General features: G+C 42.3%; 1 protein-coding gene across 2 annotated transcripts in view; it reads right to left on the minus strand.

Annotated features, from left to right (window-relative positions):
- COL12A1 (collagen type XII alpha 1 chain) overlaps positions 1-27,701 on the minus strand; it is a 344,609-nt gene that overhangs the window by 47,887 nt on the left and 269,021 nt on the right. For both annotated transcript variants that reach the window (XM_085610958.1, XM_085610959.1), the window contains exons 45-51: positions 27,465-27,588; positions 20,499-20,642; positions 19,388-19,552; positions 14,548-14,586; positions 14,315-14,453; positions 9,461-9,603; positions 7,801-7,910 (exon numbers count right to left, since the gene is read on the minus strand). In XM_085610958.1, coding sequence (XP_085467084.1) covers positions 7,801-7,910; positions 9,461-9,603; positions 14,315-14,453; positions 14,548-14,586; positions 19,388-19,552; positions 20,499-20,642; positions 27,465-27,588 — 864 coding nt within the window. The remainder of the gene's footprint in view (positions 1-7,800; positions 7,911-9,460; positions 9,604-14,314; positions 14,454-14,547; positions 14,587-19,387; positions 19,553-20,498; positions 20,643-27,464; positions 27,589-27,701) is intronic.

Here is a 27,701-nt window from a genome sequence, read left to right on the forward strand (position 1 = left end):
GGGGTTACAATTGTACTACACAAAAAACTTCAAACAAATAAACAACCTAAGCGCTCCACGAGCAAAGTCCTGCATTAATCTAAACAAGTGACAATCATTTTACCGTATATAGTATGTTTGATCTATGAGGGGCACGAACAATGTTGAGTGTCATTACTTGGAAATAAAATTCCCAGTAAAAATAGTTGATGATGCATCAAGGAATTCGAGATTTTAGGTGGATGTTCAATTTGCACTTGAGTAAATGCCAATAGCACTTCATACACACCGACTGCTCTGAGCATGAGTAACTTTAGTCCCAATACTTGGAAACAAGTTTAAACTGATCGGGGCTTTGGGTAATAAAATCTACACACAAATAATGAAGTTATTACAAAAACAATGAAAGACTATTGGAAGAGAGTCTTAGTCACTAAGCACATAGCATGGCTCCACCTGCTTGTATTCCTTCTCTTCATAGTGCATTCTTTACAACGCTTCCGATGGGTATGAGCGGGCTGCAAGGTATTCCGGTGTGGAAACAATGACTCCTGGAATGCCCAGTGCCACGTACAACCCAACATGCCGACAGACACCGCAAGAGGGAAACATTCTATTCCTGATTCGCTTCCAAACTGTTCACGTCTTTTTACAGTTTGAAATGTTCCCTTCTAAAACATTGTTTGTGAACCCAATGGAAAATGATTGTCAAAGGGCACATCACCGCGCTCGGTTTGAAGAGAACCTTTGTGCCCTGGCAGGCAAGACTATTTTTGAAATATTTGGCATGAAGTTTTAAATAAAGAGAAATTCCCTTAAAAGTCCTCATTGAAACCGAAGGGCCTCCAGAGAACGGCACGGGATTTGTTCTATAAATTGTACGTGCTTTCCCACACGGGACGCCCACGGAGGCGAGTCATCTCAAGTCTGCACGGACACACATTTCATTTCACACAATTGGGCACTGCTACTCCACGTCTTCGCCTATTGCTTGACTCTTGTGTCAAAAGGAATTTGGTTCCCAGGCAACACTCCCTCTCATGTCCTTTTGCTTGGTGCTGCTTTTCTTGCCAATTACATCATCAGTCCCATAACACAGGAAGATGTCAAAAGAAGGAAGTCGAATATGATCAGTATACCTTCCTTTTGGCTATTTGGATTGTTTGAGTATAGCTGTGCATAAAAAAAGAGGAACTTTAAGAAGCAATATGTGAACCTCATTTGCACCTGGTAATTACATGGATTCTATTGTATCTTTTAATTTCTTGATTTCTTCTCTTTTGATCTATGTCTGCACTCACATCCACTTTTTTAAAATATGATTAGCATCTTTGTGTGCAGTTTACATAGCGTTCAGCAATCACATTTTGAGTGATTTCATATATGTGTTGTGATTTTTATTTTGTTTACTTAAAATGGATGCGATGCTTTCCGTAGCATGGAACACGGTAAGGCCGTTTCAAGTAGTCTTTTTTGTTCCCTTTAAGAACGTTTTAATTCACCCTCAAAGAAGATTTCAAAATGACCGAGCATCCATCTCACTGTTAGTTCCACGTCATCAGTGATGTGAATCCTCATAGCTTCTTTCCATTTTATCTCATAATACATCACATGCCTGCTAAAGGATCAACGGCTCTACACTGCAGGGTCCTTTTTTCTCCTCCTCAACCTATCCTCACGAGGATCCCCTGCAATCCTTGCAGTGATCTCCACACTGCCTCTTTTCTCCATTTAACTATTCCAACGCATTCCATTTGTATAGCACTGATGTGTTTACCTTCATTCCTATCCATAACACCTTTTCATTCGAGGTGGCCTATGACGCTCAAACTCGTCCACGCCAGTCACCACAATCTAACCAACTTCCTTAACCCTGGCCATGATGGCAACCCATATAAACTGTGCTACTGGAAAATAACCACAACCACATGATGTAAGAGAAAAGCAAAGAACTGCTGGAAACCCTTTTGTGGTCAACTACTGGAGGGCTAAAAAGAACAGAGTGTCCAAGACATTCAAATGTAATTTCCTTTTTACAGCTGCATCAGTGAGGCAACAAATATTTTTCCTTGGAGGATTGCCAAGTTTGGATTTTGCCACAGTAATTGTGTCGGCAGAATAGCAGCATTCCAGACCAGCATTCCAAGATGCAGCGGAGGAAGGAATCCAGCAATGTTCCGAGCAGACCACAGAAATAATGGAAATTAATAGGGTACCCTAATTTATAATTCATCAATTTGCTCTGCACGCTTATATAGTAAAAATATGATTTCTTATTTCGTAATCTGAGTGAAGTCTACATTTTAAAGTATCATTTCCATTGGGTAAATAGACATTTTTTTCACTAAACAGCATATTGTTAACATTAGGAATGAAAAAATGTGCTCCTATTATGTCGCCCTCCGAGGTGTACAGATGGAGAAAGAATGCTGTGACATTTAAAAGAGGCCCATTTGTAGACTTTTAAGCAAGGCACTAATCCAGACTTTTTAAAATGCATCTTTAAGGTCATTTGTTCTACCTCGTTACTGTGCATATAAGGTAGAACGTCTTGAGATATACCATGTAATTTATTCATTCACTTCTCTATATGTCACTTTTGTATTCTTCTTTTTAAAGTTAATTTTCAAATTCATCCACCTTTGTTTAGATTTGTTTAGGGGACCATTAAGTCACATAGTAATACTATTGTGTGACTTGACTAAGCCACGGAAACTTCGTTGTTAAATCTTGTTTGAGGGGCCACAAGGCAGATGGGGACTAGTGCCTCCCAACTGTAATGGTTGAGGTTCTTTGCAGCTAGCATGCTGGGGACTGTCCTACTATGGCTCTGAAAACTGGACCAAGTACAATCCTTTTGATGCTTGATTCTCAGGATAGCAAGGATGAGCAGTCATAGACTTCTCAAGGAGGTAGTGTGGGGAGGAAGAGCTCAGAAATCAACAGTCAACAGACATAATAAGGAAATGTCCAGCCCAATGCTTGTCTTTATGATAGAAAGTACTTTTGATCTCAGAGCAACTGGCTGTCATCAGTATTCCTGAAGCACTGATCAGAGGCATATTTAAGTACAGGCTTGGCATAGAATCTTTCTCACCTCGAACAACAAAAACTGCATCCCCATCCATCACCCCTATCATCTACCAAATGACAGTGCTCAGGATGAATTAATCAGCAGCATCTTGCTAACAACATCTTCATCAAAGCTCTACAGGTAGCCCTGCTTGTATCCTCCTCAGTTCATTGTCTGCATCTCCATGATCCAGCCACCAGAAAGCGGAAAAAACACATCCATCACCTACCATCTTGTATGATGCAACAGCCAGGGGCATCCAAAAGGAGCCCCATTGGCTTCAGTACTCAGACTCACACACTCATAAGGTTCTACTACCATATTTGTGAGACACGCTCACAGGAAATGTACACCCTTTCAACATGCACAAGAGATGTCAGTGCCAAGTTATGACTCAAATAATTGCAGAAGTCAGTAGACCACACTCTCACTGACACAGATAAAAAGCTCAGGTCACACCAAAAATTCACAAAACATGGCACGCGGCCACCACCTCCTTATGTGCTACACCCATGGCAGGGGCAGCATCCTACTGTCTACTATGAGGGGACTCTTGGTGTGAACCTGCAGATCACACAATAGATCCTGGACCTTGCATTAGTAGGAGAGGCCTAGACCTCTACACATATGCTAGATTAGTGTGATGCCAGACAAAGTAAGAGTCAGGATACCAGCTTCACATGCAGTCTGGCAATCTAGGCAGGGGAACATGTTTGTTAACCATGCCGGGGACATTCCCATTCCACAATTCCTGAAGATATGTGTGTGGGCATACAATATAGTGCAATATGTATTACTCCTTAGCTATTTAATTTGCTTTGATGGTGGCTGGCCTGATCAGGATGAAAGCTTCATGAGAAGCGTGCTCCACTGCTGGTAGGCTCCAGATGCCCTTACCCTACATACAGAGACCGCCTGCAGTAACAGGAGGACAGCGATCTCTGCCCATCTCTTCCGTTTCTTGTCATGCCCACCATGATGATCCACAGCAAGAGGAAGACTGTATCTCTAGCATCCCAGAAACGTATGTTCTGATCTTGGCTGCTCTCCACCCTACCTCTATATGCAGTGATGAAGAAGGGGCAGCAGAATCTTGAGCAGAAAGCAGTCTTGGTACAATTCATATGTCAAAATTGGGTAGCCCACCTCCCTGCCAGATGTACTGGAAAAAAAACATATGCACTTTCATTGCATGTTGACTATAATAGCTCAGCCTAAGCAATACACAAAGGACTTGGCAAATAGTTCACTAAATGTGTGCACCCCTATACATATGGTTTGGAAATTTACGTAAGTCCACAAATAGTTCTCAGTCATCAAAATAGAAGGACTCGACAGCAAGCTCACGTTTTACCCTGGAACCCCTAGTAATAGAAGAATATCCAACACAATTATATTTCAAAGGAACCCTCATGCAGACACTTAGAAATAGTATAATATAGCAATAATAACTGTGGCAGTAGTCAGTATTGGTCATTGTGGTTCCTAAATGACAGCAACTTGGATGTGTGCCAAAGCTAAGGGATGATAACTTACACTGCACACATGCTTTGCTCTGTTGTCATGTATCAGATTTCTTTAGATTGAATTTTGAGTTTTTAGCAACAAGTCATTCACATAGAATGAAATAGCTTTGCACAAAAGTGGTCGCTGTCCTCATACATTAAAGAAAAGCAGTAGGACAAATAACCTGTGGTTTCCTTTAATACTTCCACCCGCTGCAAAATGGCCACTTTTGCATTTTGACTGACGTGAAAAGTAGCAATCCCACATATTGAGCATACTGCACTATACCTGCATTGTAAACGTGTGCAATGACCCAACAATGGCAGCTAGTCCAATGAGAGAACGAGAAAGCTGTCCAACGGATCACCGGCACTCTGAAACGCATCACTTTGCAACTTGCCATTGTGACTCGTGGTAACAAAAGTTTTGGCAGAATTGCACAGTCTATCCAAGGTAGTGATTGAGGTAAAGGATTACAGGTGAGCTACAGCAATGGACACGCCCCACTGCTAGTGCAAGAGCTCACTCTTCGATAAGGGGAGGGAGGGTATTGTCCTAGGTGCAGTGGCAAAGAATAAATAAAGTCCCTCCTTATCCAGTGGTACTGCTTATAACTTTTTCAAAAGTATCAGCTCTTTCCACAACACAATCCCCACTGACATCTGTGCTAACAAAGCATGAAGCATAAGATGCAAGCCACACAAATGCATGTTTGGATTGAAGGGAAAGGAAGGACCACTGTATAAGCCAGCAAGTCTGCCCAGCTTGATGTGACAAAGGCAATCCAATAAACACTAATCACAGTCATCAATCATTGCATCGTCCTCCAAAACCATGGAGTCTTTTCACGTGGGATGGCTTTACTGTCATTAACAGAATAAATCCCTTGTTCATGTCTACCCTGCTTAAAAAAATCGAATTTGGTAACTTCTACCTTGTTATTATGTCTTAAATTATGTTAGTAATGCAGCATCCAGTCGCTGCAGTTGGCTACCACGAAGACCTACGGAGAGCAAAAACACAACTTATCCAGCTCTAGTTTGACGATCTGAAACATTCATTTGATGTGCCAAGAAAAGCATGCATTTTCTTTTATGAACAGCAATATTACACTTCTGTATACAGAAAATGCGATTAATAATCACATATCCCACAGGGCTGTCAAACATGGAATGTGTGTGTGTCAAGGGCCAGGCATAAAATTGTGGCCACCCTGGAAGGGGAGTTTTCAGCGAACATCTGCGCTCCCACTTCAGCGGTCTATGGAAACCTTGGGAAAGAACTAGCCCTCTGCATGGGCCAGAGAGACACAGGGGCCCGCGCGTATTAATAGAGCCCAGCTGCACCATGTTCTTTTGGTGTGTTTGTGCCTCAGGTATTCATGCACATGATGCATTGCCTAGATCTCCTTTACTCAATGAAAATAGCTGTTGAATGTTTATGGCATAAACTGCATGCTTTTGTCCCTTTTTCATGGCGGGCTCTGAGAGTCAAATGTTGTCCAGCTCAAAAGCAATTGTATCTAGATATGACACTCATTGCAATCACTAATACCTTCATTATAAGGCTCCATTGGGTAACTAATATGGCAATATCACCTCTGAAATCACCAATACCATAGGATATAGTAATTAGTAGATGTGGTCTTCCTGCAATACTACAGGTTTCCACCTATGCAATTGGGAATGGCCAGTAAATAGAGGTTCGTACACTGATTACCATGTTTCCCACATTCCAGGCCATTTTCGTGTGTATATTCTAGCAGGATTTTTACTGGTGATATAGATCCACGACAAATCAAAGGTGTGGTTTTACCATATGTCACACGGTGCGTAATTATGTAACATGGTGCATTGGCTTAATTTTGAGAACTTTCCATAAAAAAAACATAATGCAAAATTCACGAAAATATGTGAATTAAGCTGACATAATTACAATTTCACCTGAGCCTAACTGAGGTGCAGGGATTTCGGGAAACACTTGTTGAAATTCAGTAAGTTAGACTGAAAAAAAGATATTTCATGGTATATGCAACCAAAACCATTTTGTTTTTCAGAAGCCAAAATGAAAGGCACAGAAGAGTATATATCTTTAGTAAACTGACAACAATCCCCAAAGTCTGCATATCGACCATTGTCCCTTAATGCAGGGTTATCTCTGTGTACATAAAAATATTTGTTAGGGGAAAAAAAAGCTCAAAACATGCAAGCTTAACTGGAAGCACGCAAAACAGGCATTGGCATCTAGATTCTCATGAGCAGCCCTGCTTGGAATAAGCATTTGTGCAAACACTGAAAACGGATATTTCTGCAGAAAATTATGTTCTTGTTTTTCCCCATTTTTAACTTCAAAAACAGGCTTTCCCTGGAAAGGTGTTGAGGGGAAAGCGGTGAACTCTGTACTTCACATTTGTGGGAGCTGCAGCGACTTCATTTGCAGAACATAGGGCATGTTTTCCGTCCCAATAGCAGGCATCAATTCTGACTCAAGGACCTCTTGTTAAACCACCCCTGCTCTGTGTAAAAATACAAACTGCAGCTTATTCTATGAAGTCCCCCATACATTCCTCATCATTCAGTGTCCCCAGGGACATGTGGGCAGAGCAGTGGGAGACGGGCAAAGATTACATTAAGCAGTCGGTTCTCAGCATAACTAAAAATGGTGGGAAAGGGAGCGGGTGGTGAGGGACGTAGTTGGCGAAGCTCAAAGGACTGATCGCTATCGTACTGAGCAACGGCTCAGCTGCCAGAATACGTGCATACAGACGATATTACACCTTCTAGTTTGTCAAGTTTCCAGATGCAGTGTTGTAACTGCAAAGCAAGCCAGTGAACCACGCAAAATGCACAGGCTTTGTTCACTGACGTCAGTTAAGGATGGTCAGGGGTAGCGCTGCCTCTGACATACCTGGGCTCAGTGGTTATGAAGGCAGCAGCAAGAACAGAAAGAAAAGATGGTTCTAGGAGCTCTGTTTACTTGTGGTTGGGTTGACTCTACTGTTCCCCGAGCAGCTAAGCAGCAAATAGTTGGCCTTTGAGCCAACAATGTTTCTGTGAAGTCATCAGGGGGTCAAAAGGTGTAAGAGGGCTCTTCTGCGAAGTCTTACATTCTGGTAAATTGATGTCTGTGGTGGTGTTCCTTTACTATGTTATCAATGTGGTGTTGCTGAACCTCTTCTGGTGGAAAATACTTAAACTGCAAACATTTCTAAAAGATTTCACGAATAAACTCAAGGAAAGTACCTTGTGGAAGCTTCCATGAAACAGTTTCTTTATCTGGTCCCCATCAAAGGTAACAGTTTGAGAGTCTCCACTCGCACCCTTGTTGAAGAAAGACAGCGTTTTTTTGGAACCTGTAAAAAAGACAGCATACATTTTGCATTTAAATATTAGCACCAATTACTACATGTACTGAATATTTGTGGCCTGAGTCCAATACGTTTGTGCACACCTAAGTTGTACTCAGGTGCATAATTAATGCATATGTGGGTGTCACTTTAAGAGCCTCGTTCAATGAATCTTATCCTGTCGATGTTGATGGGGATCTATGAGTTTTTCTCCCGATGTAAGGGCTGCATTGGTGCCTTGGTTAAGGATATGTGAGCGCTTACAACCGTGTAATGATTACTCAGCTAGGACCCATATATTACATACAGTGATGACGCTTTTACGACAGGTGCAACCTAGAAGTATTTGCTTCATTGCATTAAATGTGGTATTACAGCCATTGCCTAGTGGTAAAGGGATTTATGATCTATGTGATGCTTATGACACCTGCCTACTTGCCAAACTAATTATGATTTATGTTATTCTGGTCTATTGAGTTTTACATATAATACAAAGTGATATTTTTATACAACCTTGTGTGGAGTCTCTTTTGTGGTATGCCTAGTGTTTCTCTGCTGTACGAGTGTGTTGCGCAAATGCTTTATACATTACCTCTGGGAAAAGCCTGACTGTTCTGCCAAGATACCAAGGGGGTGAGCAGGGGTTATCTTGGGTGTATAACTCCCTTACCCTGACTAGAGTTGTGGGTTCTTCCTGGCTTAGGTGCATACCCCTAGCCAACCACAAACCCCACTTCTAGCATGTGTGCATAGATCCACAGAATGATTGCTTTCCTATTTGTATGCATAGTATGGATTTTATTAAATAAACTCAGAACTACAATGAAGTAAGGGAGATCCTACAATACGGACAATATCCACTTAGCTTTATCATAAATATGTATATCCAAGCTGGGCGCCATGACTTTTACTTACACCTGAGTGTTGGTAGCAAAAAGCACTGGTTCATTGAGATGTGTGTTTTATGTCTCGGACTAATATGTCTCCCTTTTTTGTGTAAATATGCACTGATGTAGGAACTGAGGCTTGGAAAGAATCTATCTAATTACCAAAAAGGGAGTAGGACATATGTAGGGTGATTTCAAATGGTGATAAGCAATCAGAAAAATCCCATTCTTGCCCAAGGGTATTAAACTTTGAGAAAAAAAGTGATAATTTCGACCCCACCCACAGCATGCCAGAAGTATGCACAACATGTAACCTGCAACAATGCATACATTGCATATATGTATGTACACACACACACATACATATATAGATATGTATAGAATAGACAGACAGACAGACAGACAGACAGACAGACAGACAGACAGACAGATAGATAGATAGATAGATAGATAGATAGATAGATAGATAGATAGATAGATAGATAGATAGATAGATAGATAGATAGATAGATAGATAGATAGATAGATAGATAGATAGATAGATAGATAGATAGATAGATAGATAGATAGATAGATAGATAGATAGATAATTAGAAATGCATGGTGCCACTAACTAAAGCTAATGTGTCCATGAAAAGAAAGCTAATGCAATGTACAAAATTCTCTTACCATCAAGGGACACTCCAACTTGTGGCCTGTTGCCTCTATCTGTAATTTGCCAGATTGCAAATGGCTCATTTCCGGTTTCAGGAAGCAGTCGGAATAACAAAATGATAGTGTATTGAGGAGGCATTCCTTCTGGATGAAGTTCCCTGTTAAATATAATTAATATGGTTATTTAAACCCAGAATCATACAAGATTGTTAGGAATGTGGATCAAATATAATTTCTCCCTCCCACATCTTTTTTCTAAAAAGGATCCTGAGCTACAGATGCAGCATAGTTTACGAGAATAAGGTTGTATGGGGCAAGGGGAAGAACTGGCAGTAGTATCAGGTGTGGAATGTGTATGGACTTTGGCACGTTATTGTAACTTAGAAATATATATGTCCTAGGTTGATCCTTAGTCCATGGGTGACTGGGGACACTCCTCAAGATGCTGTGACCACCACGGAGAGGTCTCAATGGATATGAAAGGTAGCATAGTGGCTCAGCATATCCTGATAAGGTTTTAAGCAATGCCACAATGAAATGCATTCTTCTTTTTCTGCATTCAAACATGGCGCTGAGGAGCAAATGCTGAAGATTTTGCTTCCATAACCAAAATCAAATGGTGGATTCTACTCTACGCGCTCGTCAGTGAATTGTTATTTAAGACTAAATTAATCTTTCTTTTCAGACACAAAATTCTGGATGTTCTTGCAAGCTGAAAAGGAGCAGAATGAACCCGGAACTGGCACAGCGCATTCTACAGGCTAACATCATCCCTTGTCCACATCCTAATTTACGTAATATCTCCCCACATGCTGGTGATATTTTTAGATTAATTTACTGCAGTGCAGATTTCTGCTAATTAATGAAAGAACACCAACACGGACTGTACCAACACATGCATGATGCCATGTAGCAGAAACACCACTGGGAGATGAAGAGTGAGAGAGACATCACTGTGACGAAATCAGTGAGATAAATTATTGGGAATAAGAGAGTGAACCGCATTCCTATGCAACATGTAAGATTTTCTTCACATCCTACTCTGTAATAGTTATAGCTATGATGCCTGCTAAGCACAAACTCAGTCTAAGCGACACATTACTATTTGCCGTGCTCTGAGTTACAGCCATGGCTACAGCTGGATTTAAACTGTGAAACTCTGCAACACGAGACCGCAGGTTTGCCACATCTCCCTGGGCCTTCCATTGACAGGGGGAGACAGAGGTCTTCATCCATTAGCTGAAGGCAGATGACCAGTTAAACATCTCGATGCGAAATGAATTATAAGGCCCCATCCAACTCCATCACTGACGTTTGATTGCTCCGGTTTGGGAAGTTGCAATTTGCTGTTAGCATTTGGGTCACCCTCCTTCGACTCGCCCTAGTACATAAAGTGCTGTGGAAAAGTATTACTGGGAAACTGTTGTGTCAGGGCATGTTAGCAGTACTAGGTCATAGGACAAGGTGAACTTTCACAGTTTATGGCATCTGAGGTTGTAGCAGGATCAGTGCCCTGGCCCAGTCGGTGCATGTGCACAGGAGCACACAATGGAAATCAACATGTGCACCTGTTTAAAATTCAGTTTGTGCTGTCTACAGTACCTTTGCTAACATGCAGACGCCAAAAATTAGCACAGTCCTGGTGAAGGCTGACCCAATTCGAGCCCCCGTTGTAATTAAAACATCCCTCTAATGTTATCTTCAGTTTTGGCATAATTCTAGTGGCTCTGCTTTTTGCTTCAAAATCACATGACCACTTATCGAGAAAAAAAAACTGGATGTTAGCACAAGAAAATGACTGCAAGTTCACCAGTTAGTTGTGACGTCCATAATGTTAACTGTGAAGTAATATGTCACGAGTGACAATCATTTACGTCATTTGTAAAGTCATCTGTTACATCAAGGCTGATCTTGTCAGCATTGCTTTTGGTGTGCTGATTGTGGTCTGCATGGCAGGTGTGCAAGCTGTGTATTGCAAGAAACAATGGTTCCTAAGGCATTTAGTCTCAATCGAGAAACAGTTTGTCTTAATTAATTAAAAGGCAAAACTTTTATCAGTTCACCAAGGCAAGCAAAAATTGTGAGATAAACAATGCTGTATTGCAAATCATTTATTCAATACATATGTTTCAAGAATCTCAAGCTTTCTTAGGGGTATAGTGTAGAAATGATGGATTGTAGTCACGAGGTAAGTTCATAGCAAAGAGCCAGTGTTCACATTTTAGTGAAGAGGCGTGCAGTGATAAGTGAGTAATAGAAAAAGTGCATCATATAAAAAACAAAAGACATATGACTCCTTATGTTACCTTTACCTTTATACAATAGAAGATGAGAGGGTAAAAGTATACTGTTGACCTGAGGTCATCATCAGGATGGGGCTTGTGAGCAACCAATGTCTGGTAGGAAGATAAAGAGATTTAAATCCGGGGGGAAAAATCCCTAGAGAGAGTTGGTAGGGAGGCAAGGGCATCCAGTTAGCCTTGAGCGAAAATTATTGCTAGTGAGCGCAAGGAATGAGAGTCTCAGCTGGCCGTTGAGGGCAAAGTATGCTTGTTGCTGGAGAAGGGGGAGGGGAGCATTTAGTCAGTCCTTTGCAAAATGAGCCTCGTGATACTGTGACCTGTTGGGCACTCTCCAAAGGGTAGGAGACAGGAAGTGTGTAAGCAGCCTTTATTACACTGTCCTGGAAACCAGGGCTTGAGGAATTAAACTAGGACTGGGCAGTAAACTCAGCTCTGCTGGCAGAGTCCATGGAGTTTTGTCACTCGCTCACCGCATGGAACGCAGAATTTGGCAAAAACTACTTCAACTTCGGCAGAGCAGAGTTTACCGGTTCGATTCACTCAAACATATGATATTGGTCTGTTTGCTTCCTACTGTTTTTGGTTCAGGGAAGGTGCCATCCAAGAAAGAATACAATGACCATTGTGAGCACATTGGAGGCTCACCTCAGTAACCGTGGCTTCATGCTGTTCACTGGCCATAGATGTCAAACAAGGACTATCTGGAAATGACCATAAACCTAAATGAAAGACTAATCCCAGAGGTGGGGAAAAACCTTGGCAGGAGAAATTGAGGACGGACTTCAGCTCTGAGGACAGTTGAGAGAGAGCTGCTGAATGCGCAGTTGCACCAATCTAGGGACAAGGAGACAACAGGGAAGTGCAGCGAGGACGATGAGGAAGGCAGATTTCTTTTTGGAATTTTTATAGCATGGACATGGCCCGGAGGCATCAGAGCACTTTACAACAACAGGAGATACTCACCGGGAGAGAGACCAGACAACCTGACAAAGAGGCAGAGAGAAAGCAGAGCTGAGGTCCCAGCTGGCTACACCCGTTGCCCTGCCATGTTCCAGGAGGAGTGTGGCTGAGCCAGCTAGGTACGGGATCAACTTGATTGTAGTTTAGATGAGGGAAGGGTGGGGAGGTATCAGGAGGGGAATCTCTGGCCGTTTCTATAAATTAGCAATCTGCTTTGCTAGAAGTTAGCCATCAACATGAAGTGAAATATGCTCTGAGCTAGACTTTGTGGAACATGCACCAAAGGGTGTTCGATGTGTGTTGATTGCAATGCTGATCGCGCATCTGTGCTGCGCTCTACTATTTTATTGGTGGTGCACATGCCTGCTGTCTGCACGCAGCTTGCTGTTTGTCTGTTTGCACATCGCTGATTGGCACAAGGGAAAACTCGTAACAGTAGGGGTGGCCGAGCACCCAGGCACGGGAACTCTGCGGAATTTAGTATTTTTTGGGGCAACTCCGAGGATGAGTTACGCCCACCCCTAAATTAAATCCCTGTAGCAGTACATCACTTTATGTACCCTGCAGGGGGAGGAGAACTGCATCGGGGAGCTGCTAGAAGGCCGCTGAGTAACTCAATGCGGCGTACAGAAACTAAAAACAGGTAGCACATGTTGCACATCGGCCTGCCAGGAAAGGGGTCCAACGAATAACACTGCATCGAGCACACCTGCAACAATCTGACTGCTGGAGTCCTGGCAAAGTGTTTGGGGAGCTGGCCATTGTTGCTGAATTTTAGGGGTTAGTCGTATAGCACCTTGGAGGATGACACAGAACCAGAGAGATGTGGAATCCAATTCTTCTGAACTACTGTCTAGACCACATCGCGCCTAGTAACAAGGGTGGTAGGTGACCCTTAGGAAGACTGGTAGGCCCAAGGTGATGGGAGATCCTGCCGAGGCTTGGGGCAGACTTCTTTTAACAGGTTTAGGACAAACTGAACTCACTAAATTGCCTTTAAGAAAATATTTTTGTCCAACTGTAACCTGTTTTTAGTAAAATGTAATTTTAGTGAAACGCAGTGTACTGCATAAATGCATCGTTTGAGTAGAGTTGCGCGGCTGGTTTTCAATTAAGCATTGCCGTATTAATAAAGCCCGTTGCTAATTTGGATTTCATCCAGAACAAGGTAGTTACATTTCACAGACTTCAAACAGTTTTACTGTGGAACCGTGCTCTGCTCATTATAGCATAGATAAAGTACGCTTCTGAAAGATAGGGACGATGATAAGACCTGTAATGAAAAACAGATTTTCATTTTATCTCACCAATTCCAAATGTATCTCAAATTGCTACAGCTAAGAGTACTCTGTAAACCATAACATAATCAGTGCTGTGTGTGCCAAGATTAGGGAAAAGTTATGGTGCATTTGAAATGTTTACAATTAACTATATCTGGAAACTATTTCGAACCGGAAGTCGCAGAGTGGTATTATGAGCACTAATCAAAATGTAATTACACTCGGTGGTGCTGAACACAACAGCAGTGACAGCTTCGTGAATGATTGGTACACTTTCAGCACATCAATAGCTGTGAGCCCCCAACTCCCTTCACCCTCACACTTACGATGTAGGCTGCGTGATTAAGGCGTCTTTATGCAGAGTGTATGCTACAAAGCTGTTGAATGATCCTGGTTCCACCGCCACGCCTGGTACAGACGCATAATTCTTCTCTGTGAGATTGTAGGCTTCCAGCATTCGGAAACCTTGAAATAAATCATGTGGTTAGGTGCACTAGAAAAACAGAAAAAGCCAAGTAATAACAATATGGGTGGTTTCTGGAAGCTCATTGGTTCTTACCTGGTGAAGTGAATCCGTCTAGGTAGATGAGTGGGCACGCTGAAATGTAATGGACAAGCAGCAGATTAGATTTTGCGGTGTTGTGAAAGACGCATTCGTCAGCGGTCTAGCGCTATTGTGACTTTCTGTCTGCTAAGTTGGCTTGGAGCTCCGTTCCCAGAATCCCCAATGCTGACAGTGAGGGACAGATTTACTATTGTTTCAAACACAACACACCAAGGGATCTTGCTGCATTGTGCTGCATGAAAGGGAGAGAGTAGAAATGTACCATATCTACTAAGATACGGCGCACTTCTGCTTTCTCCTTGTGCTGGCACACTTGTGACTGCTTAGTGCAAGGCTTTAAGTGGGATAAAAAAACTAGGGGTTCTCTTAAAGGGGCGTGGCCAATGTGATTAAGGGCGAGGCTTAAAAACACCTAAGCTGAAAATCTGGGCTTAGCACAGTGTGCTGCCCGGCTTGTATTTTGCTGATTTGGTCATTGCATCCAGAAATGTGATACAACAAGTAAAATCATACTCACAACAAGTCAGTATTATTGGCTTTGTCAATGGTTGATAGTTGCATAAGATAAACAAGCAGCAACAATGGCTTGTACTAATATCGAAAAAGCTTCCACTTAAAGCCCTGGTGACACCAGTGCAATGTTGCTGCTCCTGAGTTTCAACAAGAGAAGGGAAATCCAGAGAGAAAATGACTCTCTTTAAAGGATTTCCCTTCCCACACAACGCTCACCTGGCATGACGTCATGCTGCAATTTCTCCACTAGTGAGAAGAGAGCAGTGTGAGCAGTGCACTTCAACGTGCCTGCTGTCACTGCAGTCTGAACCGCCTGTGCCAGTGCACAAAACAGAGCCCGATAGCGACCCGTTTCAAGGCCACTTTAAAAAACTGCCGGTGCTCAGCATCGGTGAGACCCGGCCCACTTAAAGCCCTGGCTTAGTGTCATTCAAGCACCCTTGCGCCATGGTGCTAGGGTGCCTCTGCTGTCATCAGGCTTGTGTTTAGACATTAAGTAGTACCTTCCTGAACAAAAACAATTCTTAGAGGACTATTCTTCTTTGCATGTCTGCTGCAGAATGCAGCAGACATGCATAGAGGAAGTAAAAAAGAGAAATAAAGATGTTTTTCCTCGTTACGCCTCTCTCGGGTACGCACAACATTTTGGTGCAAACCCAAGTTTGCTGACTTTAGTCAACCAGGGTTTGCATCACAAAGCATGGGTGGATGCAGGCGAACGCCAACGTAATGCCTAGCCAATGAAGGTTAACTTAAGGCAGTGCAAGACGCTGCATTGCATTATTCTACGACTGAAAAGTGACACAAAGTCACACAAATCTCGATTTGCATGGCTTTATAAATGTCACTTCAGCAATTGCGTTGCCTTGTGTTGACTTTCGTGATGCAAGGACAAAACAAATGCATAGTAAATCTGGCCCTGAGTGTCTACCACTGATCAATATGTTGATTTTACCTGAGTCTGACTGATATGATATGAGTATAAACATGTGCTAGGGTAGAAACAGCATAATCTCAAGCAACTTCAGGCACCTTGTAAGCCAGAGTGCGGGTGGATACAGAACAAAGAGTAGTTGTGACAGGAGATGGAATTCGACTGCCATTTGAGGGTGACACTAGTGGTTGGGGAGACTACCCTTGCAATTGTTCAACCCCCATTATTCTGCAAAATGTCTGAAACCAATAAAGATCACCGATAACTTCGAGTCACATGGAATATAAGATGCAACTTAGCTCGATAATGTTCAACTACACCTACATAAGCTATTATATCCTTGTGCAGTTAAGGCTTAACATAAGCAAATCAATTATTCAGAATGAGAAGCTGACAAATATTGACCCAGTATCAAATCCCAATTCTGGAGGATCAAATTAAAGATAAAAAAGCCATTAAGGCTTACCACTATCCCATGTAAAAACAACAACAAATAAATGATAGTTATGGACGAGGCAAACATAAACATGCCCCATGCATGAAGGAGAATCACAACCACAGAAGACTCCTTTTCCTTCTGGTAACCCAGGAAGGTAAAGAGGTAAGTAGGATCAGGCAAAATATGGCAATGATAGATGTGTGTTATACTTGGAAGGGTAGGAGCAAAATAAGTGGATAGGCCTATCTATTGCTGTTCACCACTGTTCATCATTTGCATCTGCAATATGGAGATGCAGCTGTGCGATATCAAATATTACATGGACAGAAGGTACTTCAATTGATACTCTGCCAATAGTATCTGCATAAAGCAATGCCTGTCCTCAGTATTAAACAGCTGTGCACATTGATGATCATGTTTTGATCATGTGTTTACAGGGTGTGAATTGCAACATGCACTGACTAGTAATAATAATGGAATTGGTAAAAAATATGTATTCCTTGTTAGTCTCTTACTGATACCCCTGTTGTTTACATTCTTAGATATAAGAAAGCAAGCACGGGCCCTGTTGTTAGAAAAATTGCAAGGTATCAGATTGCATAAGGAATCACAGAAACCCAGTATTGGGGATTGCATACTTGCTGATTTTGATGCTGTGCCAACTGATTACCTGATGAATACTAATTGGAGTTGGGTGCACTCGTTTTATTTCGACTTAGAGCAGGAACCTTGAAATACTCACTTTGGTTTCCGCGAGGTTTCCAGTACAACCTGAGCTCACGAGTTTGCCCGTGCAACAATATATCAAAGCAAGCTATGGTTCACTTTACTTTCTTCGGTGGGTATAACCAATTATTTATGAGAATGTATTTAGCACCTTTTTTAAGATTCAGAGATTATTGTGAGTGCCAACAAGCTTTTAGGTGTTCACAAGAATTAACTGACAATGAAACCTGTTGCTGTGTAAGTTTGTTTCTTAAGGCAGCCGTGTGTTCAAGAAGCCCTATGCACTTTGACTAACCTCATGTACCTTTTCAGACCATTTATTATGTATACCATGTTTTTACTCATGTTCTATACGATACATGCTGGATGCCATTGATGTTCATTCTTTATCTTCTCTGTATGTATTTTAAACTGCTTCTATGGCGGGTCTTCTTGCTGAATAAAGATGCCTTTGATTGATTATTAATACTAGATATAAGTATCTTTCACCAATCTTAAAAAATGCGTAATATTGTTCAACTAAAGTTTATTTCATTCAGTACCCTTTTAGATATCTAAATCTGAAATGCATTTGGAATTTTTATGAATGATAAGAGTAGATCTATGAATATTTTCACTCACTCAGAGCCATGTTTAGTCCACCCGGGATTATTCTAACCCCTTAATAACATGTTCCGCATTTTCCTTGAAGTGCTAAGTACGTTAAAAAAACGCACACTCTGATATTATAAAAAATAAATGGATAATCAAAATCTTTTTTCAGATTTATAAATTGTAGGCAAAAAATTGCAATATTCTTAAAATGTCATGTTTATTGTAGCTTCTCATTTCTACATAGAATTTCAATGTATACTTTTAATTTATTTTGGCTTACATGGGAAAAGACGGCTACAGTCTGTCAGCCTGTAGTAGTTTCAGACTCATATTTCTGGATTATGAATATTAAAACCATATTTGCAAATCAATACCTAATCCACATATCTCACTGGACAGAGCTACGTGTACTTCTAGAGTTATTCCACAATATGTGAGGTATTACAAGTTTATTTACCATAGTTTCCAGATCTTATGTTAAGGCAGATCTCCAGTATTTGGACTATCCAGGAAATGTAGGTAAATGATAACTTAAAAAGTGCATGCTGAGGCACACCTCAACCAAACAGGGAGTGAAGATCTAGATGCCCAGTATGCACAACAAGGTATTTTTAAAGCGTGACGCTCTGTTCTCAATACACACTGGTCCAAAGGCAGTGTCTGTCTCCCGTCTCTAACAGAAAAGGACTATTGCACCTCCGCTACCTTCAGAAAGAGCCTCTGGTCTTCCACAACAGGGAGTGTAAATTTGGAAATTACACATCTCCATTGTGGATTCTGGGGAATGGTCGTACTAACGAAGAGATATAAAGTACACAGCGTTGGAGGTGGTGTATGGCTTTGTGCCAGGTTCGCCTGGCATGTCACTTAGAGCATGCCATGCCCACACCATGGCTCAGGGGCACCCTGAAGGCACAGCGATTGTAGATCACCCATGTAGTGTTCAGTAGTATTTGCAGCCAAGAGAGGAATGCTGTTTTAGATAGGTTTCGCGGATAGCACCTGCTCCAGGTCCATCCAGGATTATCTTTTTTGCCTAGGGACCGTTACTACAGGGGAACACTTCATCTTGAAGTATATAGCACTGCAAGAGCACTATTGCATTCAATTTTACACAATGAGCCTCGAACATTATACCAATTGCATATATATATATATGAGCATATATATAAATTATATATATTTTATATATGTGTATAATATGCATATTACTTCTTCCACTGATATATATTTTGTGAGTCTACATTTTGCGAATGTAAGTAATGGGAATTATATGAGGGACTTCACAAGTATTTGCATCAAATTCTGTAATACATAAGTACATCAGGGTGAAAAACACATGCAAATGCCTGCTATGCCAGGGGCACTGCTGCAACAGCACGTCTTGGTCATTCTTGTGGTGTAGGCCATGTTACTCTATAGCATGCTCTATAGATCCAGTTCTATGTTTTAGAAAATAAATAAATATTTTTCACATATTCCTTACTGAAGTGTCATGGTTGAAAAACAGCTGATATTTTGGCTTCCCTCCCTCTGTTGTCATTGCCTTATTAAATAATGGGCTATCAACCAATCTCATCCCATTACACTGAGTCCATTTCCAAACATCCAGTACTAGTGGTACTTACTTGATGTGGCTGTCTCACAAACAAACGTTATGAGATTATCCTGAATCTTTTCGAATGCATCAAAGTCATCAACGATAAATACATGGCGTTCGCTGGGCTTGCTCCCAATATTCCTCAATTCATTGTAGTCAACATCGGCAACACCAACCACAAAGACACTGAAACCTGTTGAACGAGAGAACATCCGTCATTACAAAGATGCACATTCCCCTATGTTTCCTCTCCTCCCCTCAGTCCGCCTCCTTCTGAGGATGTTATTAGATAACTATTACTCCAAAGGACGTTTAGAGTGACTTTATTGTGTATTAGCTTGAGAAAAAAATGAAGTTACCGTCATTGGTTCTTCGTATGGGAATCATGTACAGGTGTAGTGGAAAGTAAAAACTATATGATTTACACTAATGAAATGTAAACACAGTTTCAGATGTCTTTTTCCACTTGCCAGTAGAAGTTTCTTTGCTGACCCTTAGGTAGATTGCCTTTTCTCATACTTTGCGGCAGATGTCTTTATAGCAGATGCCTTTACGGCAGAACTCTTTTTCCTGACTTCCTAGCTGAAGCTGACCCTCATTTAGCAAAGTAGGATGCTCTCTTTATGGAAGAACTGATTTTGTCAACTTTCCTTTTTGAGACAACTTTATAATAGCTTGTCTTTGCTTTTATCGACTTTGAATTGCATTGAACTATAAATTGACTATTGAATTCATGTATTGATTATTGATTGAAAATAATAATGATGATTTGAATTTATAACGTAGCTAATCCTTTACTTAAACCTACATGGTGCCACATGTGCTTCATTATTGAAATGTATTGAATTTTGATGTCAGCCTCAGTCGGAACTGAAGATTCATCGGAGATCACTTTCTAAACTATAGTTTTCACCAGAATTTGCACGGGGCAAAGCGTTCTCTAAAATCCCCATGCCAAATACCACATCATGCAAACTCCATATTTGTTTCTTCATATTATATCACATTAGTACATTCAAATGATAAATATACCTATGTAAAATTGCTCTACCCTTACAAATCAACCAATTGAAAGAGAAACGTGCTGTCTCACAAAGCAGGTAATTCACAAACATGGTCCCTGGATATTGATTCCTCACCTGAGTGCTGTATGACTTGAGCGGACTTCTTCACTTCATCCTGGGAGCGCCCATCTGTCACCACCACCAGGACTTTGGGCACAGACCTTCTCATTCCGTTCTCTGCTGTCAGGACCTTTTCACTGATGAAGGCCAGAGCCTTGCCTGTAAACGAATTGCCAAATATTTTGAATATGTAATTTCTGGGGTGCCTTTTATGTTATAAATATAATATTCAAGGTGAAAAACTGTAAAGGAAACAGTGAATCAATCAAGTAGAAATCCACTGACTTACACATATGTATGATGATCTAAATCAACATAAATCTGGGATTAATCAAGGTTACTAGTGAATAGTTTATAAAATTACACTACAATTGAGAAGGAATTCACTCCAAATGAATTACGACCCCAGTGTTCCCGAGAGTGATCCTTCCAGTCCTCTGTGAGACGTGTTCAAAATATGTCACCCACTTTGAAAAACACGGCAATCAGTATGCAAAAGAAATGGGACATTTGTGTTATATTGTATCAATTTATCACCTCTCACCACATCCAACAAACCATTACACTTATTAATCTGGGCTTATCTGTGGTGTTTAATGGTGGTACACTCCTTTAATGGTGGTACACTCCATCCTTAATTCAACTCTCTACCCAATTTGAGATATATGTGTTTTGAAGAATTTGGCATTCATGGAGAAAGTATTCTGCCCCTGGGTGGACCCCTTTCTTTACTACCACATTAAGTACAAGGGTGTACCCACCACATTTCAATTGTGCACTCTCTCATGACTGGAAAACATTTGTGTATCAGCCACTTGATAGAGTGGAACAGAATAACCTTCTCCATGTTCTACTCAGCTTAGGTCAACAGGAAGAAGACTCCAATATGAGACTTTGTCTCACTCAACTCACCAGATGTCAAAACTACAAACCTGCGACTGCATCAAATCCACCAGATGTGAATGCAACAAAAAGCATCCAACTGCCAGCCGCACAAGACAGTTCAGTGCCCAAGGAAAACGTCTGCCACTCATCTAGATGTGAGACCAATTGCTTCTGGATTCATACCATGTTCTTTCCCAGATTAATATTCCAACTATCAACGGTCCTGCTGTCAATAGTAAATCAATACAGTCTGCATAACAGTACACTTTACCCGATAGCTCTCCTATACCAAATATGAGCAGAGCTGTTACAGGCCTCATTTGTAATCCAATACCCTTATCAGTCAATGTAACTATAAGGACATGCATGAAAAGACTCTCTGAAGCAATCTGCTACCTACTCATTACTGGCCACGGAAGAACTTTAAGAAAGTCTACCCTGGAAGGTCCCAGATTTCCATGTACTATGACTGCTCCTTTACATCATTTAATGTAGTCTATGTTGGCATATTTCTGACCCTCTCCATTCCCACCCATGCCTGCTTCGGTTCATAAGACATCAAGATGTACAATACTATGCAAAAATCATCAATGTGGACTGTAACATACAAGAAAACTGCAAAAGGACCTGCAGAGCCGATCAAGGCTGCCAGTATACTACTAGCCATAAACAGCACGTCTATTCTCACACTTCTTCATTTGTGAGTCTACAAAGCACTACACCCTTTATCAATAACTGAACCTTGGTGGTCATCATGAATGAATGACACAGAAACAATAAAGATCCACATTGGATCAGAACAAGAACAATTCTGTACCAGCCACACATCCTACACAGATTAGTATGCCACCCATTCAGGCAAGTGTTTCACACCCCATATAGGAGTAGTAAGTGCTGTATAAATATTACAATACTCAACAGTACAATACACTCTCAGAATCTGTACTCATTCATTTTCTAGCTTTTAACAGGTCTGAAAAATAGTTGTCGACCCCAGGTATGTGCTGCATGAGAAGATGGATTTCATGATGTATTGCCCATCACCAGATGTTCTGGGCTAGAGCAGACAATTGAGGGTATTGTGAGCAGCGACCCATGGGGGGTCTGCAAGGCACTTATGGATTTGGCTGTTTCAGTACCCCACTTAATCATTTACAGAATCTGGTCTATTTGAGAGCAAAATAGATGTTCAGCATCAAAAGGTTAGTTGATCAGATGCTGCTGAACCTCTAGTTTAAAACCAGAAACATGCAGCCAGGAGTGTCTGTGTAGAAGGATATTAGTATTGATACCCAAGCAGCAGTGTCTGCTGCATCTAAGGCACATTCAAAGTTTCTACTGGAGATACCTTTTCCCTCTGGTACTAACTCCTGACCTCTCTTTTTGTACAAGTCTGGGAGGAGTTGCAACCAATGCTCCATCTCATCCCAGTGGGCATGGTTGTAGTGATAGAGTAACCCTATGGAATTAGCAATATGACAATGTGCAGCAGATTGAGACGCTACCCTCTATCTTGTAGCATCAACCTTTTTACTCTCCCGGCCCAGTGGGAGGGGATCTCCTGTGCCCTGTGAGTTTGCACATTTACGTGCAGTGTGCACCACTAAAGAATCAGGTGGCAGTTGTCCACTAACGTACGGAGTGTCAGAGGGGGAAGCTTTAAACTTCTTGTCCATGCTTGGCAGGGTGACACACACCTTAACCAGCTCGTTGAACATGTCAGTGGCTGACATGAGCACCCCCTTGAGCATCAGGAAGGTACTGCATGGATGTTTGTGTGGAAGATAAAGTCTCCATGAGGAATTCAACCTCCTCAGGCTGCTTATGTATCTCGACTTCATGGTAAGCAGCTATTCCTTGCTGTACCTCATGATACACAGATGTATCATCTGGAGGGGAAGGTTTAGATGGATACAGGTCTGGATCTGCATCACCTGGAGAATCCACAGCATATAATCCCATGGATCATCATGTGGTTGGATGTTATGAGGTATATCATTTGGGTGACAGGAAGACCAAGTGCTACTCCCCCAAAACCTCAAAGCAGGGGCAATCTAAGGGGACTCTGATGGATGGAACACTAGTAGCAGCAGAGTGGCTGGCCAGTGGTGTGGTGAAGAGAGTCGGCGTGGTGGAGGTGAATTGTGAGGAGGAGATGGTGTTGGCAGTGATGTGCCTTTATCATGCCACCAAGGTTTTTTTAAGCACCTTGTCTAAAGGTGGATTGGTGGTCTCCTCGAAAGCCAATTTCCTCTTTGGAGGTAGAGAAGCTATGGCCTGAGGAGCAGATTTACCCAGTATTCATCCGGTTCAGGGCTGAATATGAATTTCCTGCTGCCTGGTTTTGAGTTCCTATTGTAGCTGCTGGAGAATAGGTTGCTCCTGATCCTCAGAAGCGATGGAGGATGGTGAATGGGATGTCTACTTCCCAGAGTCAAATGAGTCTTATGGATTGTCGGTGCCAAGCTGGATTTCGGCTTCAAAGTCTTTAGTGCAGAGATAGGCTTAGAGGGTGGTTTTGAGTTTGAAGCCAAAGAGCCTGCTGAGCTGGAAGAGCATGTCTTGGAGCAATGCTTTGATGCAGAGCAGTTTTCTTCCTTCGGCTCTGAATCAGTATCTCGTTGCCGACCATTGCTGTGTGGTAGTGGCAGAAAAAAGGCTCATAGCTCACCTCTGAGCTCCATGATCGAACCTCTTAAGGGTGATGCTCAACTTCCAAGTATTGTTGGGAGATGGAAGTCAGAGCAACTGTACTCACTGCAGCAGTAGAAGGATGCTAGACGTCTCTAAGGTTATTGATGTCTGATGCTGAGTCTTCTTCCAGCTCTGAAAGCTGGATCTCTACCCAGGAAGCCGACAGCTGTTGCTCGGTCTCCTGTTCTCCAAACAGGTCCGGTGTGCCTACCAAACGTTGTTGCACCATGGATGCAGACGCAAGGTGGTGATACTATTGATATCAAAGAGCTTTTTTATTTTAGAAGGCAAGGCATGCTTCGCAAGAGCCCTCATGATGCTCTGGGTACAGACAAAAGTTGCTAAAGTGATGTAGGGCTGTCCTGGGGTACTTTTCTTTACACTTCAGGGAGTATCGAAATGGTGTCCTTTCCATTATGGGCACATTCTCCAATGTTGAAAAATGGAAGGAGGCCAGAAGGGACCAGGCCTCATATAGGGCAGCAAACTAGTCAACCGCGGAAGCAAAGGAAGATGACTTGAATGCAAGAAACCAACAAAGATGCACTGTTTCTTCAAACAATGAGGTAGATGGTACAGAACAGACCGGAGAGAACACCATGTGGAGTCAAACTGGAGCTCAAAGGAACATGTCAGGGAAAAAACAATCTAACAATGGAGCCAATGCCTATGTGCATGTGCCTTATCAGCAATAGGTGGAGTAACAGTACCTTGTGACTAGAAAAGACTTCTTTGAAGGGAAACAAATTGCACAGGTCCAAGCCCAGCACTACATGGCAGGAGTATGGACAGCATGTGTCCGAGCCCCACACTAGATGGCAGGAGTATGCACAGCATGTGTATCTATAGATACACTTCCCATGAAAAATTATATAGTGAGTTACACTGTACGTGCATCTGATACAATGGGACCACTGAAAAAGTTAAAAACAAAGAAGAATATTCATTAAGTGCTAATTACTCCAGTACTCTAATCAAGTCTACATATTTGAGCCATAAAATAGCCATGTGGGTCTGTCGGATTAAATGATCCCTATCCTATGATTTCGATTTCGATAATAATCTGGTGATACTGAGCATTGTTCTGGAGGTCTTAAAACTTGGTTGTCTCTACCTTTTCTGGACTGGTTTCTGCCAACCCTCTGACATGCTATGCCCATCCCCACCTGTTAGAATCTGTGATGTACAGTTTCAGTATGAAAATAGAATACTGTATAACTAAATTTCCAGATTCCAACAGGAAGATGATTGTCTATCCCTAGTCCATGTCTAGTTAACTTGCTTTAATTTATGTCTTTGTCAACGTCTAAGGGGAGAGGTGTGGCGCAGTGGCCAGGGCAGCTGACTCTGGAGCATGGGGCTCACGGTTCGATCCCCGGCTCCAGCAGCAGCTCAGCCCAGCACCATGTGACTCTGGGCAATAGTTTGCTTAATCTTCCCGATGACCCCCAGTGCCTTGAGACCCTTAGGGGTGATTTGTTTGCGCTTTACAAATACCGTGTTATTATTATCAGGTTCTCTCTGTGCACCCAGTCCACAAATTATTATCTACACGCATAGAGCTATCCCCATGGTTGCCTCCATAGGTGGTCCAGTCTTGTAACATACCTCCAACCTTGGCCTTTTTGATGAGTTGTGATACGAATGCGTTATTTGAAGTAAAGGAGGATTACAGCGATCATGTTAACGTCAACTGGTTTCTTAAAAGCATTGTGCAACTCAGCCTTGTCACTGAAACAGCTTGTTTTCCAGGAGTTGCTGGCCCCTGTATGTTTTAACTAGTATTATGCGAGTGATGGTGAGTGGAGGGTAGAAGAAAAGTTGAGAATAATCCATTACATCCCAAAAATCCTTGTACAAAGCTATGAGCACATTGCATTCACAAATGTGGCTCTGTCTGGCTCCCTACTGGCTTTGATGCATGGCCCTATGCCCTAGTGCTACACAGTCTCGAGATCAAGAATGTATTTGGTCCAATTTCTCAACACCTTATTGTTGCCCAATCATGGTCTCTTCCCGTGCATATGGCTCACGGTTTCAGATTCATTCTGCACCAATTACTGCTTTTTCTAAAAGTATTCTAGTACTAGTGAGCGGCAGCCAGCACAGGTGAGGCGTGGCAGGTCGCGGCAGGAGGCGAGGCTGACAGACGACAGAATAGGTATTATTTATTTATTTAAATATACCTATTCTGTCGTCTGTCGACCTACCCCGCTCCCACCCCACCACGCTTACCGGTGCCGGCCCCAGCTGGTTCTTGTTTGTCTGACTTAGGGAGTCAGGCGGTTCTTGTCCTAATGCCAGTGAGTTTACATTTTTCAGATTATGTCCCTTATGACTTGGTGTGTTCCTGGTACCTGAGTTTCTACTCCCACAATTTATGAATGTTTACTGATTGCCTCATCTGTGAGCTGCCACTGTGGTGTTGTATCAAGGTAACTCCAACTGAGATTGAAACTCTACTCTGGTTTTCTCGCAACTCAAAGACTTGGAGGTGCTGAAAAATGTTCTGGAAGAAATTTCCAGAGCAAATCGTTGTCCAAAATTCTCACTATCTCAGTTTTAATTTCTACTACAGTCAGACAGCACATTCTCCTGTACACTCTGGGGCAGATTTATGAGCCCCTTGCGCCTCATTTACGCCGCCGTTGCGTCACTTTTGTGACGCAGCGGCGGCGCAAATCCTGTGCCATGCTGCGGGGTATTTACAACGTGACGCATCTGGCAGATGCGTCACGTTGTAAAGCCCTGCGCCACATGTAGGCGTTCTGGAGCGGGGGGGGGCGTTCCGGCGCAGGAACGCCTCCTAAAAGTGGCTGAGTGAAATCTACAAGATTCCACTCAGTCACTTTTAAGGCCATGCTGCGTCAAAACCCTGCGCCTGCTTGAAGCAGGCGTAAGGATTGACGCAGCATGTAAGGGATAGGGCACCCCCGAGCCTTGCTGGAGCTGCGTCGCGCTTGCGACGCAACTCCAGCAATGCGCCGCCTTTCCGACAGGAGATGCGTCACGCATCTGCCCATCCGAGTGCCACGGTGCGCCGCATTGTAAATGCGGCGCATCAATGGTGGCGCACGGGTGGGCAGATGTGTCGCAACTCTTCTGGCGCATCTCTGCTGATTAGCAGAGATGCGCCAGACGTCATAAATCTGCCCCTTAAGTCTTTAAATTACACGGTATACCGGGATGTATTGCAGTCTGGAAGAGTACATAACATCCCCCACCCGTGTTACGTACACAAATGTTCCACATAGTGGATATGCTATTTAAGTCAAATCAGCCACAGGGTATCTGCAGCACTGCTGCAAGGTGTGTCCCCGCGTTTTAGAAGGTCGCAGGGCTAAAGCAGCAACACTCTTGAACTTAGACTGACTTAGATAAAATACCAGAATGGCCACGTGCCTGTTTTAGTGTTTCCTCCTTTGTAGCGAATGTCCTGAAGGGCCCCCAGGGCCAAGGCTTTGTCAGCATAAGTGTTGAGTTTAAACTCAGTTTGCGCATCATCGCTGAACTGCACAAAAGAAACCTGTAAAATACAGAGATAATGCGGGTTAGTCGCATGCTTCCAATTACTTTGCGAAACAAAAATGCTCGTGTTACAAGTGACTCTGGTAATCTTGATGCTAGGAGATAATTGCA

Source organism: Triturus cristatus, chromosome 6 (genome assembly GCF_964204655.1).
Source record: "Triturus cristatus chromosome 6, aTriCri1.1, whole genome shotgun sequence".
Lineage (NCBI taxonomy): Eukaryota > Metazoa > Chordata > Amphibia > Caudata > Salamandridae > Triturus > Triturus cristatus.